This window comes from Armigeres subalbatus, chromosome 2 (assembly GCF_024139115.2).
Source record: "Armigeres subalbatus isolate Guangzhou_Male chromosome 2, GZ_Asu_2, whole genome shotgun sequence".
In the NCBI taxonomy this organism is placed as follows: domain Eukaryota; kingdom Metazoa; phylum Arthropoda; class Insecta; order Diptera; family Culicidae; genus Armigeres; species Armigeres subalbatus.
The window spans coordinates 236,427,457-236,444,157 of NC_085140.1; the positions used below are offsets into that span (position 1 = coordinate 236,427,457).

The window sequence follows — 16,701 nt, forward strand, 5'->3', positions numbered from 1 at the left end:
TTGATAGAAATGGCCGAATGTAAATTAGGGAAAAAAAGTTGACAACAGAACCAATAATACGTCTGCTGCATTTCATGGCCTGCTCCAATCTCCATGTTAGCCTCATGATATATGAATGCAAAAACTGTACCTTGGCTTGACGAGGTTTCCATCACAGTTAATTACTGTAGAAGTGCTAAATGAACAGCTACGAGGCGGCAATGTCCTAGTGGGGGACGTAATGCCAATAAGAAGAAGAAGAAGCATCCAACTATCAGCCTAGGGTATAGTTACACCATCAAGCTGACTTTCAACATATTGATGTTGAACAGTTTAGAAAATGACATTTATCTAAAATTTGGTAGAGCTATCATACTTGAATGAGATAACATACTTAAATTTTAGACTTTTGTTAACTAGTACTAGTACTATTGGCCAATAACTTTCAACTAATAGCTTTGTAAATGCTGAACGTTTTTAAAATTCGTGAATTGATATTGACGTGTATTTGCTTAGAATTTAGTTCTATGTCGCGCGTGTTTGGCGATGAATGGGTTTCGTGTCACGCGGAAATGGCGCGGATTTGATTTTAGTCGCCGCGGAAAATATTACAGGGATATATTATTATCATTATGAAACATATGTAGTTTGATATCGGTGGTTTCATTGTTAAAAAGTCTTGTACAGCATCATCTCAGGTATCCTTTAGCATTATCGGAGGTATCCCCACATTGAGAGCCACTGTCGTCACAAACGCAAAACGAATGATCGTTCTTTCCCTCATAGATACTGATCCACACACCACACAAACGGTACGGCTTACAAAACTCGAAGCTTTCCATATCGGAAATCAAGAATGACATCGCCATGCTGAACATGAACTTCCCTATCCGGGCCATCATCGCCGGAAAGCTGAAAAGGGACGACGATCAGGATATTTTGGTGATTGGAAGCTCTTCTCATCTTCTTGGTATGCTTCGCTCAATTGAATTGGGAAATCTCCATGAAAAACCAGAAGAAGCAATCAAATCGTGATTTTTTCAACGTCCAGTTTGTTCTACGAATTATTTATTTGAAAAAAATCTCGGTTTTATTGCTTTTGCCTTTCCTGGAGTTTTTTCATTGCTTTTCAACTTATTTTTCTATGGACCAAATACCAAATGTATTATTTTTTCCACAGCCTATCACGTTGACGAAAACTACAATCTATTCCAGCGTGATTTTCCTGAAGGTGTTCGATCACTCCTGATCGGGTCGCTCGGTGGGTATGCAGGAAACACGTTGATCGTAGGAGGAAATGGTGAGTACGCATAAATACCTTTCCTAAAGGGCACGCCGCATGCAATTTTGAGAAAATCAGGCAATTGCCTGATCTGGCCAATTCCTTAACAAAGCCAGGTTCCCATGAACGAAGGTTCATGTATAGTAAATGTGTACACAAATTATTGTATTTCCATCTGTATGGCTTGGACTTGGACTCATGAAGTTGTCACGACATTGGTTTAGATAGAAGCTAGTCGACATTGAATTCAGAAACCGTTTCCTTAAGGCCACTTTGTCTAGCGAAAGGTTCCTTTTACCGCCAGACACCGCTCCACCGTCAACTTGTTTTTATTTGAAAGGATCATTTCTGTTGGGGCTGCTGTCTAATCTCGCTGGTCTAGTCGCTTTATTGATCCCATGGTTATCTATGCGTACCTTGCGGGATGCAGGAAGGTCATGCGAGGGTTTCAAAATGTCGTGTTTAGAGCCAGCCATTGGATCTACAGGGTCGAAAACCGATGCAATAACTAACTCACATTCATGAATTCATTTTAGCAGCAACTCAACATAAGGCCATTCACATAAACGTGGTTTACAGTCGCTCAAAAGCCACACTGTAGAAAATCCTTTATCTTAATCGCGAGAGAAGGGGTGAAACTCAATTTTAGATCAGAGTTATCGGTAGTGGTGAACTTTTCTTGACACCTTAAAATGCCTTCAAGCTAAACCGTTACGTGCACTCTATGGTATACTAGCTGTATGTACCCGGCCTTGTCCGAGATTGCCAGTTTGATTTTCCGCAGCGTTTGGAATTGCCAATTTGATTTCGCTAAAGCCAGTTGCTAATCGATAACCCCCGTGTTTTGTTGTTGATTCTTCCTCAATTGATGGGAAGATAAAAGATTGGTTGAAGAACATCCAATGATTAAAAGATGGTAGATATCACCTTTAAGAACATTAATTCCGACAAATAAATTCTTGTTATATTCTAGGAAATTATATTACTGAGAAAAAGATGATTACCGAAACTATCATATTCGGCGAAGTGTCATTTTCGAGAAATTGTATTTTTAGGAAATGTCATATTCGGAATTTTCATATTCGGGAAATGTTACAATTATTTTTAAAGAAATTGTTATTTTTGGGGAAACGAACGTTATATTCGGGGCCCTCCTTAGCCGTACGGTAAGACGCGCGGCTACAAAGCAAGACCATGCTGAGAGTGGCTGGGTTCGATTCCCGGTGCCGGTCTGGGCAATTTTCAGATTGGAAATTGTCTCGACTTCTCTGGGCATAAAAGTATCATCGTGCTAGCCTCATGATAATACAAATGCAAAAATGGTAACCTGGCTTAGAAACCTCACAGTTTATAACTGTGGAAGTGCTTAATGGACACTAAGCTGCGAGGCGGCTCTGTCCCAGTGTGGGGATGTAATGCCAATAAGAAGAAGAAGAAGAAGAACGTTATATTCGGGGAAATGTCACGTTCGAGAAAATGACATTTTCGGGAAATATCATATTTGCGGATTTTTTGAGGAATGATATATCCGAGGAATTTTTATTTTCAGGCGAAACGTCATTTCCGAAGAAATGTTTTCAAGGATATGATAATAATGTTACAAAAGATCGTTAACTAACGTTACATCCCGTAAATCCTCCCCCTTTTTCCAATGACTCTCTCAACCCCTTTGTTATCTTCCCCTGGAGATAGAGAATGTGTGTTGCAAATCTGGTTGAAATCTGACCTGGGGGTTAACAGTTATCCTGATTTTTTCGTATTTTAAAGAGTTCCTCTCCTACACCCCTTCCCCCTTTTTACAATGACCTTTCCTCCCCCTTTGTTATCTATCTAACTGGGAAAAGAAAATGTGTGTTTCAAATTTGGTTGAAATCGGACCTGGGGGTTCAAAGTTACAATGAAATGTTCGTTTTCTGAAGAAGATCTCTCCACCTTACCCTCCCCCTCTTCCCAATGACCATCTCATTCTCTTTGTTATCTTCTCCTTAGGATACAGAATATGTGTACCAAATTCGGTTGCAATTGGTTCTGAGGTTCAGAAGTTACACTGAATTTCCCGTTTTTTTTATCAATACCCCTTTCTTTCAACCCGTCCCCTATTTTCCAAATTAGCCTGCAATATGATCGGCTCCTTATAGTGAATATGTGTACAAAATTTGGTTGAAATCGGTCCTGGGGGTTGGGAGTTACACTGAATTGCTCTTTTTCCAAAGACATCACAAAGACATTCTGACATTCCAAAGACATTCCGTCCTTTCCCAATGACCATCCCTCCCCTTTTGTTATCTACTCCTTAGGATAAAGGATGTGTGTACAGAATTTGGTTGGAATCGGTCCAGGGGTTCAGTATTTACACCAAATTTCCCGTTTTATGAACAATACCCCCCCCCCCCCCTTTTCCCAAATTACCATCCCATATGATCGTCTCTTCATAGTGAATATGTGTACAAAATTTGGTTGAAATCGGTCTGTTGAGTTGAAAGTTACACAGAATTGATCGTTTTCAAACCAAAACCCCTCCCACCCCCTTTGTTAACTTCCCCTAAGGATAGAGAATGTGTGTACCAAATTTGGTTGAAATCGGCCAAGTGGGTCAGAGGTAGTTAGCGATCATACACTCAAAAATATTGTAACGTTAAATGTACGTGAATGTGCACTTAAATTGGAAAATTATTCGAAATCATGATTGTATATGCGGCAGATATAAATCACAGAACAGCATATGCCTTCTATGTAATATTTGAATGTAGTTTACTTAACTGTCATGTTCAAACTACGTGAATCAGCATGCATCACAGCACTCAAAAATACGTGATTTTCCTGAGCGAAAATTTAAAGTGAAAAGATAACATGGCTGAACTGATTCTTCAACAGTTCTCGTTATTTGTGGAAGATTTTAAAGCGTAGGAAAACAATCAACTTATTGTTGAACTTTAATTAATTTATTTGTTGTTTGTAATAGGAACGTTTGTCTTTCTAATTAAGAGACCATGCACAAGAAGCCGGAATCGCGGAAGGCGAGAGTGGATAGCAGCTGAAACCCCATCAGCAGAAGTCGAGAACACATTCCTATATGAGTGACCAGCGGCCATTACAGGAAGCAACAGAAGAAATGTTGTACTCAGCATCGAGCTTCATCGCAGTCAGTTGCAAATCCGGCTCGATTTAGGGAGCTATCAGAGCTGATGCGACAGCATCGATTCTGGCAACACCAGACTAGTCGTCCAATCAAACTGACAGCTTTACTCATATCCGCCAAATCCGCATAAAAACAGCCACGTCAAACCTCTCCGCATTAATCATTCTCCGATCCGCATCAATACAATCGGTAGAACTCAGTTTGTGCCACTCAATGTATGAACAGGTAAATTAGTATCAGCCATTCGCCCCTAGCTAATCCACTGTAAAACCTTTTTTTCAATAAATATGTTATTTTCCTTTAAACAAAAACTCGTGAATTTTCATTACTTCTGAATATTCTAAAGAGATACATAATATCGTATGATAAATCATAACACATTACATAATGATATCTGCACAAAAATCCATTATCCTTTATTTGAAAATACAATCAATCAAAGGGGATTGTAAGCCCCTGGCTGCTCAATGGGAAAATTGTGGTTTGGGAACCTCGAGCACGGGGTCGCTTATTTTGAAATGCAACGTCACAAACCCTTGCAACACTCCTTCGCCACTCACCTGTCAGAAGTTGGATTCTGTACATCAGTTGTCACTTTCGAGTTCTGAGGCTGAGTTCCAGCAACCAAAGTGGACACGATCAAGGGGGAACTTATTTTCTTACAGCGGACCAGATAGCTTAAGGTCTGGATCCCTCGTTTAAGGTAAAAATCGCAAGATATTCAAAACTGTATACCATACATGGAAGTGAGTCTTCGAATAAGGCCAACTACCAATTACATTGCTTACATCCTATTTATTGACCCTCGCAGAGGAATAATCAAAAGAGAGGTGGAATGACATTTTTAGGTGTACTTGCGGTTTGATTACAGCTGTTCACGTTGGCTAGCTTTCGATGACGTCGTTGGAGGGCCCTCGTTTGGTCGATGTTCTTCGGCGGTAGTTCCATCCGGCGTTTGGGGACCGATGAGTCCAGCAGCTCCCAATGCATTGGCTCCCTTGAGCGGCTTTGGATGTCCGACGTCCGACTGGTATGGCGATGGACGGATGATCACCAGGCGATCGGTTGATCCGGAATGGCCACGGGTGGTTTGTGGCTGGATGATTTTGGCACGGGACGGCTTGACTCCCTTGAGCTGCGTCGAGCGTCCGGCGGCTGGTCGGAATGGTGGCCACGTGTGGGTTGGCTGGAGGTATTCGATGCGAGAAGGACGACTTGGCTCCCTTGAGCGGCTTCGTGCGTCCGGCGGCTGGCCGGAATGGTGGCCTCGTGAGGGTTGGCTGGCTGAATTCGGTACGACGATTTGGCTCCGGATTATCGTTCCGGCCGGAATGTCTCCGAGTCCACTAAGGTGGCCGAAGATGCGATACAGTGATTGATGGTCGTCTCTAAGCCGAGTCACGTGTCTGTCCGAGCTGTCAATATTACCAAGATGGCGTAAAATAACCGTTCCTTCACGATTGCTGCCTTCTGATCCTCTATGACACCCAAAATGGCGGTCTGTAGAGTACTGCGTAGAACGGAACCACTCCGAGCGGTCGAATAAAAAGAAAAGGCCCAATGGACCTTTTCTTATAGTTTGCCGTCTTTTTTATAACCTCTTAGTGGATTTCTTTTCTCAAGGCCTATTATTTACAAGCCGTACTAATAACTTTTTGAAAACAACCTTTTTTTAATATGTACTGAATACGTTTTTGTTTTATTTTAAGTAACACGACGCGCACTTTCACCATCAGTAGCTGCGGACAGAAAGCAAACTCACTCCAAAACTCGTGGTTATTTATCTTCGGTAGGTAAAAAAAACCTCCAACACGAAATTTGACAACTATCTAACTCTTCGGCTCAAAGTTTGGCCACACTTCCAAAAAAGATTTAGGTCAACTTCTGAGTCTTCGAGTTACCTCTACCTTAACCCATACCGCTGCAAATGAGTGTGAGTGTGAGTGCTTGGCACGAATGCACTTCAAAGTAAACGGACAGCTCTGCGCATTTTTTTTCTGACAACTAAGGATGCGGCCACCAGTGAGGCTGTCAGTTTGAATTGATAGGGTGGACCATGGAATTAGGTTCTCACTGGCAGGGGTGACGTTTAAGAAGGAAAGTTGTGGAGGAGCCACAAAATTACAAATTTGGGACCAACGGTTACAGGATTTTCACGTAAAATTTACCTAGACATACCATGGAATGGCTTGACGTTTGACATGTTTTGCTTTATATTATCATCCCGTAGCATTTACGTGAAAAGTGCTGTGGAAAAAATCCATGTAAGTTTTCACGTAAACCTTACGATAATATTTTTCAGAGTGTACGTACAAACATAGATTGGTTTATATATATATATATATATATATATATATATATATATATATATATATATATATATATATATCAGAGACGTCGCGTCCGCATGTGCAACCTGTGCACTGCACATGTGGCAATTTTATCCCCAACATTTAAACTCTCAATAGATTTCTTGTCTTTCTAATCCAAACATAGGGTAGAATACGGCATTGGCAGGGTGCGACAGTTGTTGGCATCCTCAACAATATTTGCGTTTTCCAGCAAACATACACTATTTATGAACATAATTTTGATTCAATCACACAATTTCAAGTCTAAGCTTTCATTTGAATAAGTTGTTTGTGTAAAAGTAGCAAGATTTGATGAGTTAATCATCGAAACAAATTTGCACCTACGAAATCCTTGCCATTATTGCATCGCCAAAGAAAGCAGCGCACGAAAAGCAAACTGTTACTTACTTTTTTGGATAGCCTGTTTCTCCTCTTTATTGCGTATGACATGACAAATTTAGTACGTAAACTACTTTTTACACTTTATCACCACTTGATTATCGCCACAAAGAGCAAATTTATGCAATATTTGCTCTAAATTTCACTAAATAAAATCGGGACTATTCGTTTTCTTTGGCAGCAGCACACTTCGGAATAGAGCGAGAGAATGTGTTTGTGAGCATATCAAACACACGCTATAAAGATACCACGCACAATTCTATGTGATTTGATGTTAGCAAAAATACGAACAAAATATCCGGCGATGGCATTTATTTAAAAAAAGTGTTAAAATACAAATGCTTCTATTCAGATTTTTACGCAGTGATAACAACACCGTAGTATTTTAACCCGTATGTGCCTGACAGGACCGTTTTCCTTTGCAACTTCAATACTTTCCAAGGTCATCAAAAAAAATCATAATCATTCCTATTCCTACATAGCGCATTTCAACCATAAATAATTGCCTACTTTTAGAGTATTATCTATTATTCAACTGTGAAACGTAGTGTTATAATGGGGTGGCTCCAGCGGCTGGATAGGATAGTGCTGCCCATTATTCAACATATGAAGACTCACGAGGTAGAATATATGGTTAATATATGTACTATACTACCAGAACCGACGAGCTTTGTTTCACCTAAAATTGATTAATTATAAATTTATTACATTATTTAAATTAAAAATTAAATATTATTTATTATAAATTTGTATGGAACTTCTATCAAATGCACATAATTCAAATATAGGGAAATTAATTATTAAATATTCGAAAATTATTATCGGTAAATTATTATAAATCGGTTAAATATTCGAAAGTTGCAAATTTGGATTCCATTGTTTTAGATTAATTTTCGATTAAAGCAGAAATTTGTACTTCATTTGTATGGGAGTCCCCCTTCCAGAAGAGGAGGGGTCTAATACCATCATAAGAATCTTCATTGTTCCCAACAACCTCTACATACAAATGTTCATGCCGTTTCCTAGTCTATAAGGGCAGACAGACAAAAATTCATTCTTATGTGTATAAATTTGGTTTTACGTAGTTTCGTGTCTTGTACACAACCACCATGATTTTTTTTTATGAAACAAACATATCATGTAAAGACCGCGAAGAGCAAGTTGTATATTTGAAACTGGTTGATAGACTTTTGCTTACGCGTGTAGACTCTAAGGCATTACGAAAAACAAAAGATGTAAATCTTGGCAGCGGACATAAAGCATATAAGTTCCCTTCTCCAAAATGGCCAACATTATTCAAATAGGTTGAAAATGGTAAAAGTTATGAAAATTTCAATATATGGGTACACGGGTACTCACACGTCTGTTCCCCGTCTGTTTTTGTTGCCCGCATAAGTGTCAAATTCGTTTTACAATGTGTTTAAATGCTATTGCCTATCTGTCTACATGACATAAAATTGATGCCAAGGCTAAAAATTCATATTTTGTTTTAAGCCAGTTTTGATAAACAATAAAGTTTGTTCCTAAATTGAGTGAAGCGAGATGAGCGTGCGGCCGATTAATATGAATGAATTTTACTACTGGAGGATATAAACAAACAGCATTTGGCACCAATACATTACCAGTTTTCTACTTCCATTAGGGTCTCGCCGACATTTCTCACCAACACGAACGCAGGTTCGTGGTTGCAAACAATCCCATTTGATTTTGCCGTGACAGCTGCTCGTGGTTGCAAACAAACCGAGTAAAAGTGTGAGTGAAACGTGCGTGTACGTACACGATCGCTGAAAGCCTAATGTCTAGTTGCTGAAGGAGCAAACTCATTGCTGATAATAGAAATTGCTATGCCAATAGAAGAATCGTTGACTTGTTACTTCATATTAAATTTACTGAGCTTGTGGTAAAAGTTGTTAAATTTAGTGAACACCAATCATCAAAGAAAGAGCATACAAATGTATACCAGTTGAACTGTACCTGTGTTTTAGTGTAATTGTTCATTATTTTTATCATTTAATTTAGCGATTGTCTTAGACTGCCAAGAATAGGTATTTTCCTATATTTGAATTATGTGCATTTGATAGAAGTTCCATACAAATTTGACTATTAGATACATAAACGGAAAATATGCATAATTTTGTTGTACGCGGCATGTGATGTGAGGCAACAAAATGCTGCGATGGGGGCGCATTATATTTTTCTCTACGATACCGAACCGACCCACCGACACCACATGTTGTATCAACACGGAACTTTCAGCCGTGATCGCTTTGGCATGCATCATACACGCATTATTTTGCATGTGTGGAACATCTGCTCTCAGCGCAATCGGCGATGTATAGGTAGTCAAAGCGTTCTTCGCAAGAAGTGCACGGTTTGGTGCCTATCGAGAACCGCTTCAAACAGCGCATGCGCGATTCGGTCAAGAGAGCGCAATCGGAACAAAATCGAAAGAGAAGAGTAAAGCGCGCTCATTTCTGCTCCTTCAAAGCGTTCCATAACGAAAGTTTCGCGTTGAATAAACACCGCGAAGCAAGAACGCTTTTGATATTTGATATTGAATGGGATGGCCTGTTTACATATCCACTAATTCTGGCGACAATGTACTGTTCGATGATACTAGCGCGACATTAGCTCAATTTAAACAGAAATTGTCATCTGCTAATAAGCGTTTGAAATAAAGCCTGTTTACAAATACGCTTATTATATTCGAAATTGAAGTATCCGACAATATTAACATAATGTAAACAGGCATTTCTCGCGTGATTATTGAAAACATCGTAAGTCCAAATGAGAGACTCTCTTTCATTATGCTATCTTTTGCTAATATCTAGGCTAGTTTAAAATTTGTTGCAATATTTTCACATCAGCACACTAGACAAAGCTATTTTCTTCAGATCGGTGCAGATCTTCTAATGAAAATCAGAATGACCAAAAATGAAACGGGTCAACTTTTTCAAAGAAATTTATTCCTGAAGGTTTTTTTTTCGATAAATCCAATATATTTGGTTAGGGAAGGGGTACGTCAAATGTCGATGGTCCACACAAATTTAGGAAATTTTATATGAGGTAATGTTCATGCTGATGGACGGAAAATTGTCACTGGACATCTGTCCAGTCCAGAATATTGATCAAAGAAATAAATTGTAAATAGAATAAGTATTAATTGAGAAGAGTTAAGGCTATGAACTTCATTGTTTATTGTGTAGACTTTATTTTTCTGATATGACATGCTAATTACAAATTATTATTAGTAACTTTGCATGATTGGTATAAGTCCAATTTCCTTTTTGCCTTTCTCGTATACTAAGTATACGGTAAAGGCTATATGATCGCTCTAAAAACAAACTTTTTATAGAAGGCCCGGAGACCTACAGTGTTATATACCAATCAACTCAGTTCGAGGAATTGAAGTGATGTCTGTCTGTGTGTGTGTGTGTGTGTGTGTGTGTGTGTGTGTGTGTGTGTGTGTGTGTGTGTGTGTGTGTGTGTGTGTGTGTGTGTGTGTGTGTGTGTGTGTGTGTGTGTGTGTGTGTGTGTGTGCAAAACTACTCAACAAAATGTCACTCATTTTTCGGGCACTTATCCTCAACTGATTTGCTCGCAACAAGTTGCATTCGACGCTGAATCCTGTCCCATTGTTTCCTATTTGAAATAGGCCAGATCGAACTATGGGATCGAGAGTTATGGCCAAAATACAAATTCATTTGAAAAATCGCGTAAAAATGTCACTCATTTTCGGGCACTTATCCTCAACCGATTTGCTCGCAACAAGTTGCATTCGACGCAGAATCCTGTCCCATTGTTTCCTATTTGAAATTGGCCAGATCGAACTATGGGATCGAGAGTTATGGCCAAAATACAAATTCATTTGAAAAATCGCGTAAAAATGTCACTCATTTTTCGGACACTTATCCTCAACTGATTTGCTCGCAACAAGTTGCATTCGACGCAGAATCCTGTCCCATTGTTTCCTATTTGAAATTGGCCAGATCAGACTATGGGTCGAAAGTTATGGCCAAAATACAAAACCCTACGAAAAATCGCGTAGAAAATGTCACTCATTTTTCGGGCACTTATCCTCAAGCGATTTGCTCGCAACAAGTTGCATTCGACGCAGAATCCTGTCCCATTGTTTTCTATTTGAAATTGGTCAGATCGGACTATGGGTCGAAAATTTTGGCCTAAATACAAAATCCTACGAAAAAATCGCGTAAAAAATGTCACTCATTTTTCGGGCACTTATCCTCAACCGATTTGCTCGCAACAAGTTGCATTCGACGCAGAATCCTGTCCCATTGTTTCCTATTTAAAATTGGCCAGATCGGACTATGGGATCGAAAGTTATGGCCAAAAGACAAAATCATACGAAAAACGCGCGTAAGAAATGTCACTCATTTTTCGGGCACTTATCCTCAACCGATTTGCTCGCAACAAGTCGCATTCGACGCAGAATCCTGTCCCATTGTTTCCTATTTGAAATTGGCCAGATCGGACTATGGGATCGAGAGTTATGGCCAAAATACCTTTTTTCATAAAAATCACAAAAAATGTCACCTATTTTTCGGACACCTAACCTTAATCGATTCACACGCAACAAGTTGCATTCGACGCAGAATCCTGTCCCATTGTTTCCTATTGAAAATTGGCTAGATCGGACTATGGGATCGGAAGTTATGGCCGAAACACCATTTTAGCCTTTTTATACGAAAAGGCTGTATGTTCGCTCCAAAAACCAAACTTTTACAGAAGGCCTGGAGACCCATAGTGTTATATACCAATCGATTCAGCTCGACGAACTGAGATGATGTCTCTGTCTCTCCACTTCATACGGGAGTTTGGCAGAAAGACGGTCATGAGATTTATATCATAACAAATATTGCCCTCCGCTCGCGTGATGGGAATGACATTTTCGTTTTCTTTTTGTGTAGTCGGAGCTTCAGTTCAACTAACATCCAAAAGTGATATCCTTAAAATATATGACTGGGTGAAATAAAACAGGGTTATGTACGTCAAAAAGATTGGAAAAGGAAACAAAAATTTTGAAATTCTTATTAGCATATTGTAGATCAAGCTGAAAACCGAACCGAGGTCCCGCGAAATCGCATTTTCTCGCATTTCCGGATGTTGCAACTGCATCGCGAGTAGTGCGCAACTGTGCCATAGTCGGGCACCACTCGCGATGCAGTTGCGACATCCGGAAATGGGACAAAATATGATTTTCGGTTTTCAACTGGATCTACAATATCTTTGCCATAAATAATCTGATTTTCATAGAACGGACAAAGAAATTTGTCTTTTTTACTCCTAGCCACTAGCTCATCTTTTTTCAAGCACACACATTTTACGAAGATCGAGAAAGGCACCATCACCGCTAGGTGGATTAATCTGGGTTTTTCTATTTAAAACTTCGTCTCATTTTAAGAAATAACTCAAATTAGAATTGAAAGTGCCAGCTCAACAATTTATGAATAGATTATTTGTCACATTGGAAACGATTCTGATGATACTATTTTTTTTACGAACTATAAGCTTAGTTAAGTTTGAGTGAATTCAGAAAATAAGAATTTGCTAAGAACCAGTTAGATGCAACAAAATAAGCAAAACTTATTGAGAAACGCGCTGGAAAATGATTCGTTTATCATTTCTGGTACATTTTATGTGTTTTTCTCGGAATATTAAAAAAGTGCACAGGTTGAAGAATTCACCACGCGACGCCTCTGATATATATATATATATATATATATATATATATATATATATATATATATATATATATATATATATATATATATATATATATATATATATATATATATATATATATTGGAGTGGGGCGCAGTTGTATGGAAAAACGTAAACATCGTTTGATTAAGTGAGATCAAGGTTTTTCTGAATCGTTTTGGGACCCCAATCAACTGTGCAAAATATGGGCTCGTTTGGTTGCAACCTCGCATGCCTCATCGCGTTTTAAATTTACATGGAGATTAGTATGGGAAAATGTACTTTTTTACATTTTTGCTTTTAGCGGCTTCAATTTACCATCAATCACTTGACTCAATACGTTAGCATATAGTCTGGAAGATGCCGAGAGACGTTGCCGAAGAAGGTACGTAGCTGGAAGGTCTACCAAAAATGTTATTACGTTTCGAAAATTGATTGTTCAAACCATATGCAAGAAATCAATGTTTCTGCCAGCACTACCGGACAACCTATGGTTATCGACGAGCAAAACCCATCTCGCTTCTTGTCGGATTTTTTTCTTTGTGAAATAATTCCGGATAGCTCCCATTATATCTAAAGCCCTATAAGATCAATTATTTTGAAATAACACTCAATTAAATTATTGGTCTACGTAGTACGGCAGTGCTGGCAGAATAAACGATTTTTTGTATATCGTTTGAACACTCAATGTTCGAAGCGTTATAACTTTTTTCGTGGACGTTCCAGCAACGTGCCTTCTTCAGCAAAGTTTTTCGGCATCTTTTGGGTTATACTTTAACGCAATGTGCCACTTGGCTTACGATGAACTGAAACCTCTAGTAGTAGAAATGCAAAAATATACGTTCTCCCATACTAATTTCCATACAAACTTCAAACGCGATGCGGAAAGCGAGAAAGTAACCAATCGGTCCCAAATTCTGCACAGTTGTTCAGGACCAAGAATGGCTTCGAAAAACCATTGATTTGAAAAATGACGCCCAACTCTAATATATATAGATTGACAATTGGGGATAACATAGATTTATCCACTTGTAGTTTTTGTTTTTTTGTGACGTCACATTATTTTACTTGCGGTTTTTGTATGTAGGTCTTTTGAGCTAGATCTATAAGAAACTTAATTGATACTTGATGGGCTACAGCTCTTCGATAAGCCTAAGCCGAATGGAGTATCCTTCTCCACTGGACCCGATCCTGGGCCAATCGCTCTCGGTCACCCTGAACGTTGACCGCCCTAAGGTCCTCCTCAACAGCAAAAAGCCATCGTTTGCGCAGCCTTCCACGAAGCCTACGGCCTCTTCCGCGTTCTCTATCAAACATTATCTTCGCTTGACGTTCTTCCGGCATACGGACAACGTGTCCAGCCCACCGTATTCTGCCGTGTTATAAAAGCTTACCAATACTCAGCCCTATATACACCTGGTACAACCCGTGATTCATGTGACGCCGCCAGATACCGTTATCCTGTTTACCGCCGAGTATTTTCCGCGGCACCTCACGCTCAAACACTCCCAAAAGCTCTCCGATCAGCATCTTTTAACGTCCATGTTAAAAGACCGTATAAAGCCACCAGAAGAATCAGAGTAGTATACCGCACGAATTGTGTCTTCGTTTGCAAACTACGGGAGTTAAGCTGGTTACGAAGTCCGTAATAAGCCCTACTTGCAGCTGCAATACACCTTTTCACCTCACGGGTAACATCATTATCGCACGTCACTAATATTCCAAGATACACAAATTTTTCTACCACTTCAAATTTTTCACCATCCAGCACCATTTCACTACCACCACCACTAATGTCCCAAGTTGATTACCAGCGACCATGTATTTCGTTTTGCTGGTATTGATCGTGAGTCTAATCCTCGCTGTCTCCCTCTTAAAAGGCACAAAGGCCTCTTCCACAACACGGCGATCAGTTCCGATAATAACGATATCGTCCGTAAAGCCCAGGAGCTTATGCGATCTTGTAATAATGGTACCGCTTCTTTGCACACCAGTTTCCTAATCGCTCCTCGAGCGCTATGAAAACCATGTTCTAGCATAATTTGCCATAATTCATTCCGAGTCACTGAATCGTACGCCGCCTTGAAATCAATAAACAGATGATGTGTCTGCAAGTTGTACTCCCGGAATGTATCAAGGATTTGTCTCAGGGTAAACATTTGATCCGTCGTTGATCGGCACTCACGAAAACCTGCCTGGTACTTGCCGACGAAGGACTCTTCAAGCGGTCTCAATCTGTTGAACGGAATACGGGACATAATTTAGTACGTCGAATTAAGGAGGGTTATTCCTCGGTAATTGGCGCACTCCAGTCTGTGTCCTTTCTTGAAGAGAGGGCAATGAGGCCGTCCAACCAGCTAGCAGGCACTGCCACTGTTTGAGAAGTTCAGTCGGGAGCTGGTCTTTCCCGCAATCTTATTGTTTTTCAGCTCTTTAATAGCTTTTTTAACCTCATCTAGTGTAGGCGACTCCACAGCTTGTCCATGGCCGCTAATATTTATTCTATTCACCAATGCACAACAAAGTGTCGAAGTGTTGCTTCCACTTGGCAGACACTTGGGTTTTATCTGTCAGCAAATTCTCTTCTTGGTCGTTGCACATGATGGGAGATGGGGCTGTCTTTCTCCGCACGCCATTGACAGTCTCATAAAACCTCCGCATTTCATTCTGTTCAATTTTGTCCTGCGCCTCACTAATCACTAATTCTTCATACTCTTTTTTATTCCTGTGATGGGTTCGTTTTTCAGCTTTTCTTGCTTCCTTATTTGTTGTAGAAAACGTTGGTTGCACTTATCCGTTCGTCGAGCTTCTGGCGGTACTCAGCCGATACTCCTTCCACCGACAATCGATGGATATTGTAACGCATCATTCGCTGTGATCTTTCGTTCGATACAGTTGACAATCGTGATCGAAGATGTGCTATGTAGCTAATCAAAATTCGTCCATTTATCTGAAATAATCAGATTCCCAGGAACACCCGGATGTGGTCAATGTATACAAATGCTTTTAAAACTCAATCTGTTGAGCTAGGCTTTAAAAATCATGACGTTTGTACTTCACAATCTAGGGCTTGAAACGGAATTAAATAACCAGGTGGATGGAGCATCCGGAATCGCATCCTGATGATCAAATTGCACTCAGCAGACTTCTGATACCAGAGATTAATGATTGCGTACAATTACATCAACATTGTGGGCACTCCCACTGGGTTTCAATAATATTACAAAAATTATCTTGTCTTAGGCTCTATAGATAATATTGAATTTTTTATGCAATTTTTCCATACATGCTGCTACATTTATGTGATGGTGTAAAAAATACTTCACAATTTATTTATTATCGGCGTAGCGCCAAATTTCTTCCGAAGTTTTGTCTATCAAACCAAACGATGCGTTGCAGTAAAAGCGTACTAAATTTCTTCCGGATCAACAATATTTCCTTCAGTGAAAAAAGGCACCTGTTTCAGCTAAGGGCGTTGGACCACGCTATGGCTTTGGCCATATCAGTTTTGAAGTCCTTAAAGAACATTTTGTGAGGTACATTAAAGGGGTGGGAAACAATCTGAATAATTTAAAAAAATATCGTACAATAAATATTTCGTGCATACCGTTAAAAAATAATGAAAATGACTATAAAATTGTAACTATTTTGCAGCGATTATCAAAGGATTCAACAGCGAGGGCACTGAAATCCTGTGGTTGATTACCGCTGGAGGTGTGAATGCATTATTGCTAATGGACATTGACAAGGATGGGCAAAATGAGGTAAATAATAAAACCACTATGTTATGGTCTTACAATTAAATCCAGCACTTCATTCCTGTTGTATAG

The 16,701-nt window shown here is 39.5% G+C and overlaps 1 protein-coding gene across 1 annotated transcript in view; it reads left to right on the forward strand.

Annotated features, from left to right (window-relative positions):
* The window catches only part of LOC134216043 (Bardet-Biedl syndrome 2 protein homolog), a 67,412-nt gene that overhangs the window by 10,859 nt on the left and 39,852 nt on the right, over positions 1-16,701 (forward strand). Inside the window, exons 2-4 of the mRNA XM_062695072.1 lie at positions 766-949; positions 1,160-1,279; positions 16,526-16,635. Coding sequence (XP_062551056.1) covers positions 766-949; positions 1,160-1,279; positions 16,526-16,635 — 414 coding nt within the window. The remainder of the gene's footprint in view (positions 1-765; positions 950-1,159; positions 1,280-16,525; positions 16,636-16,701) is intronic.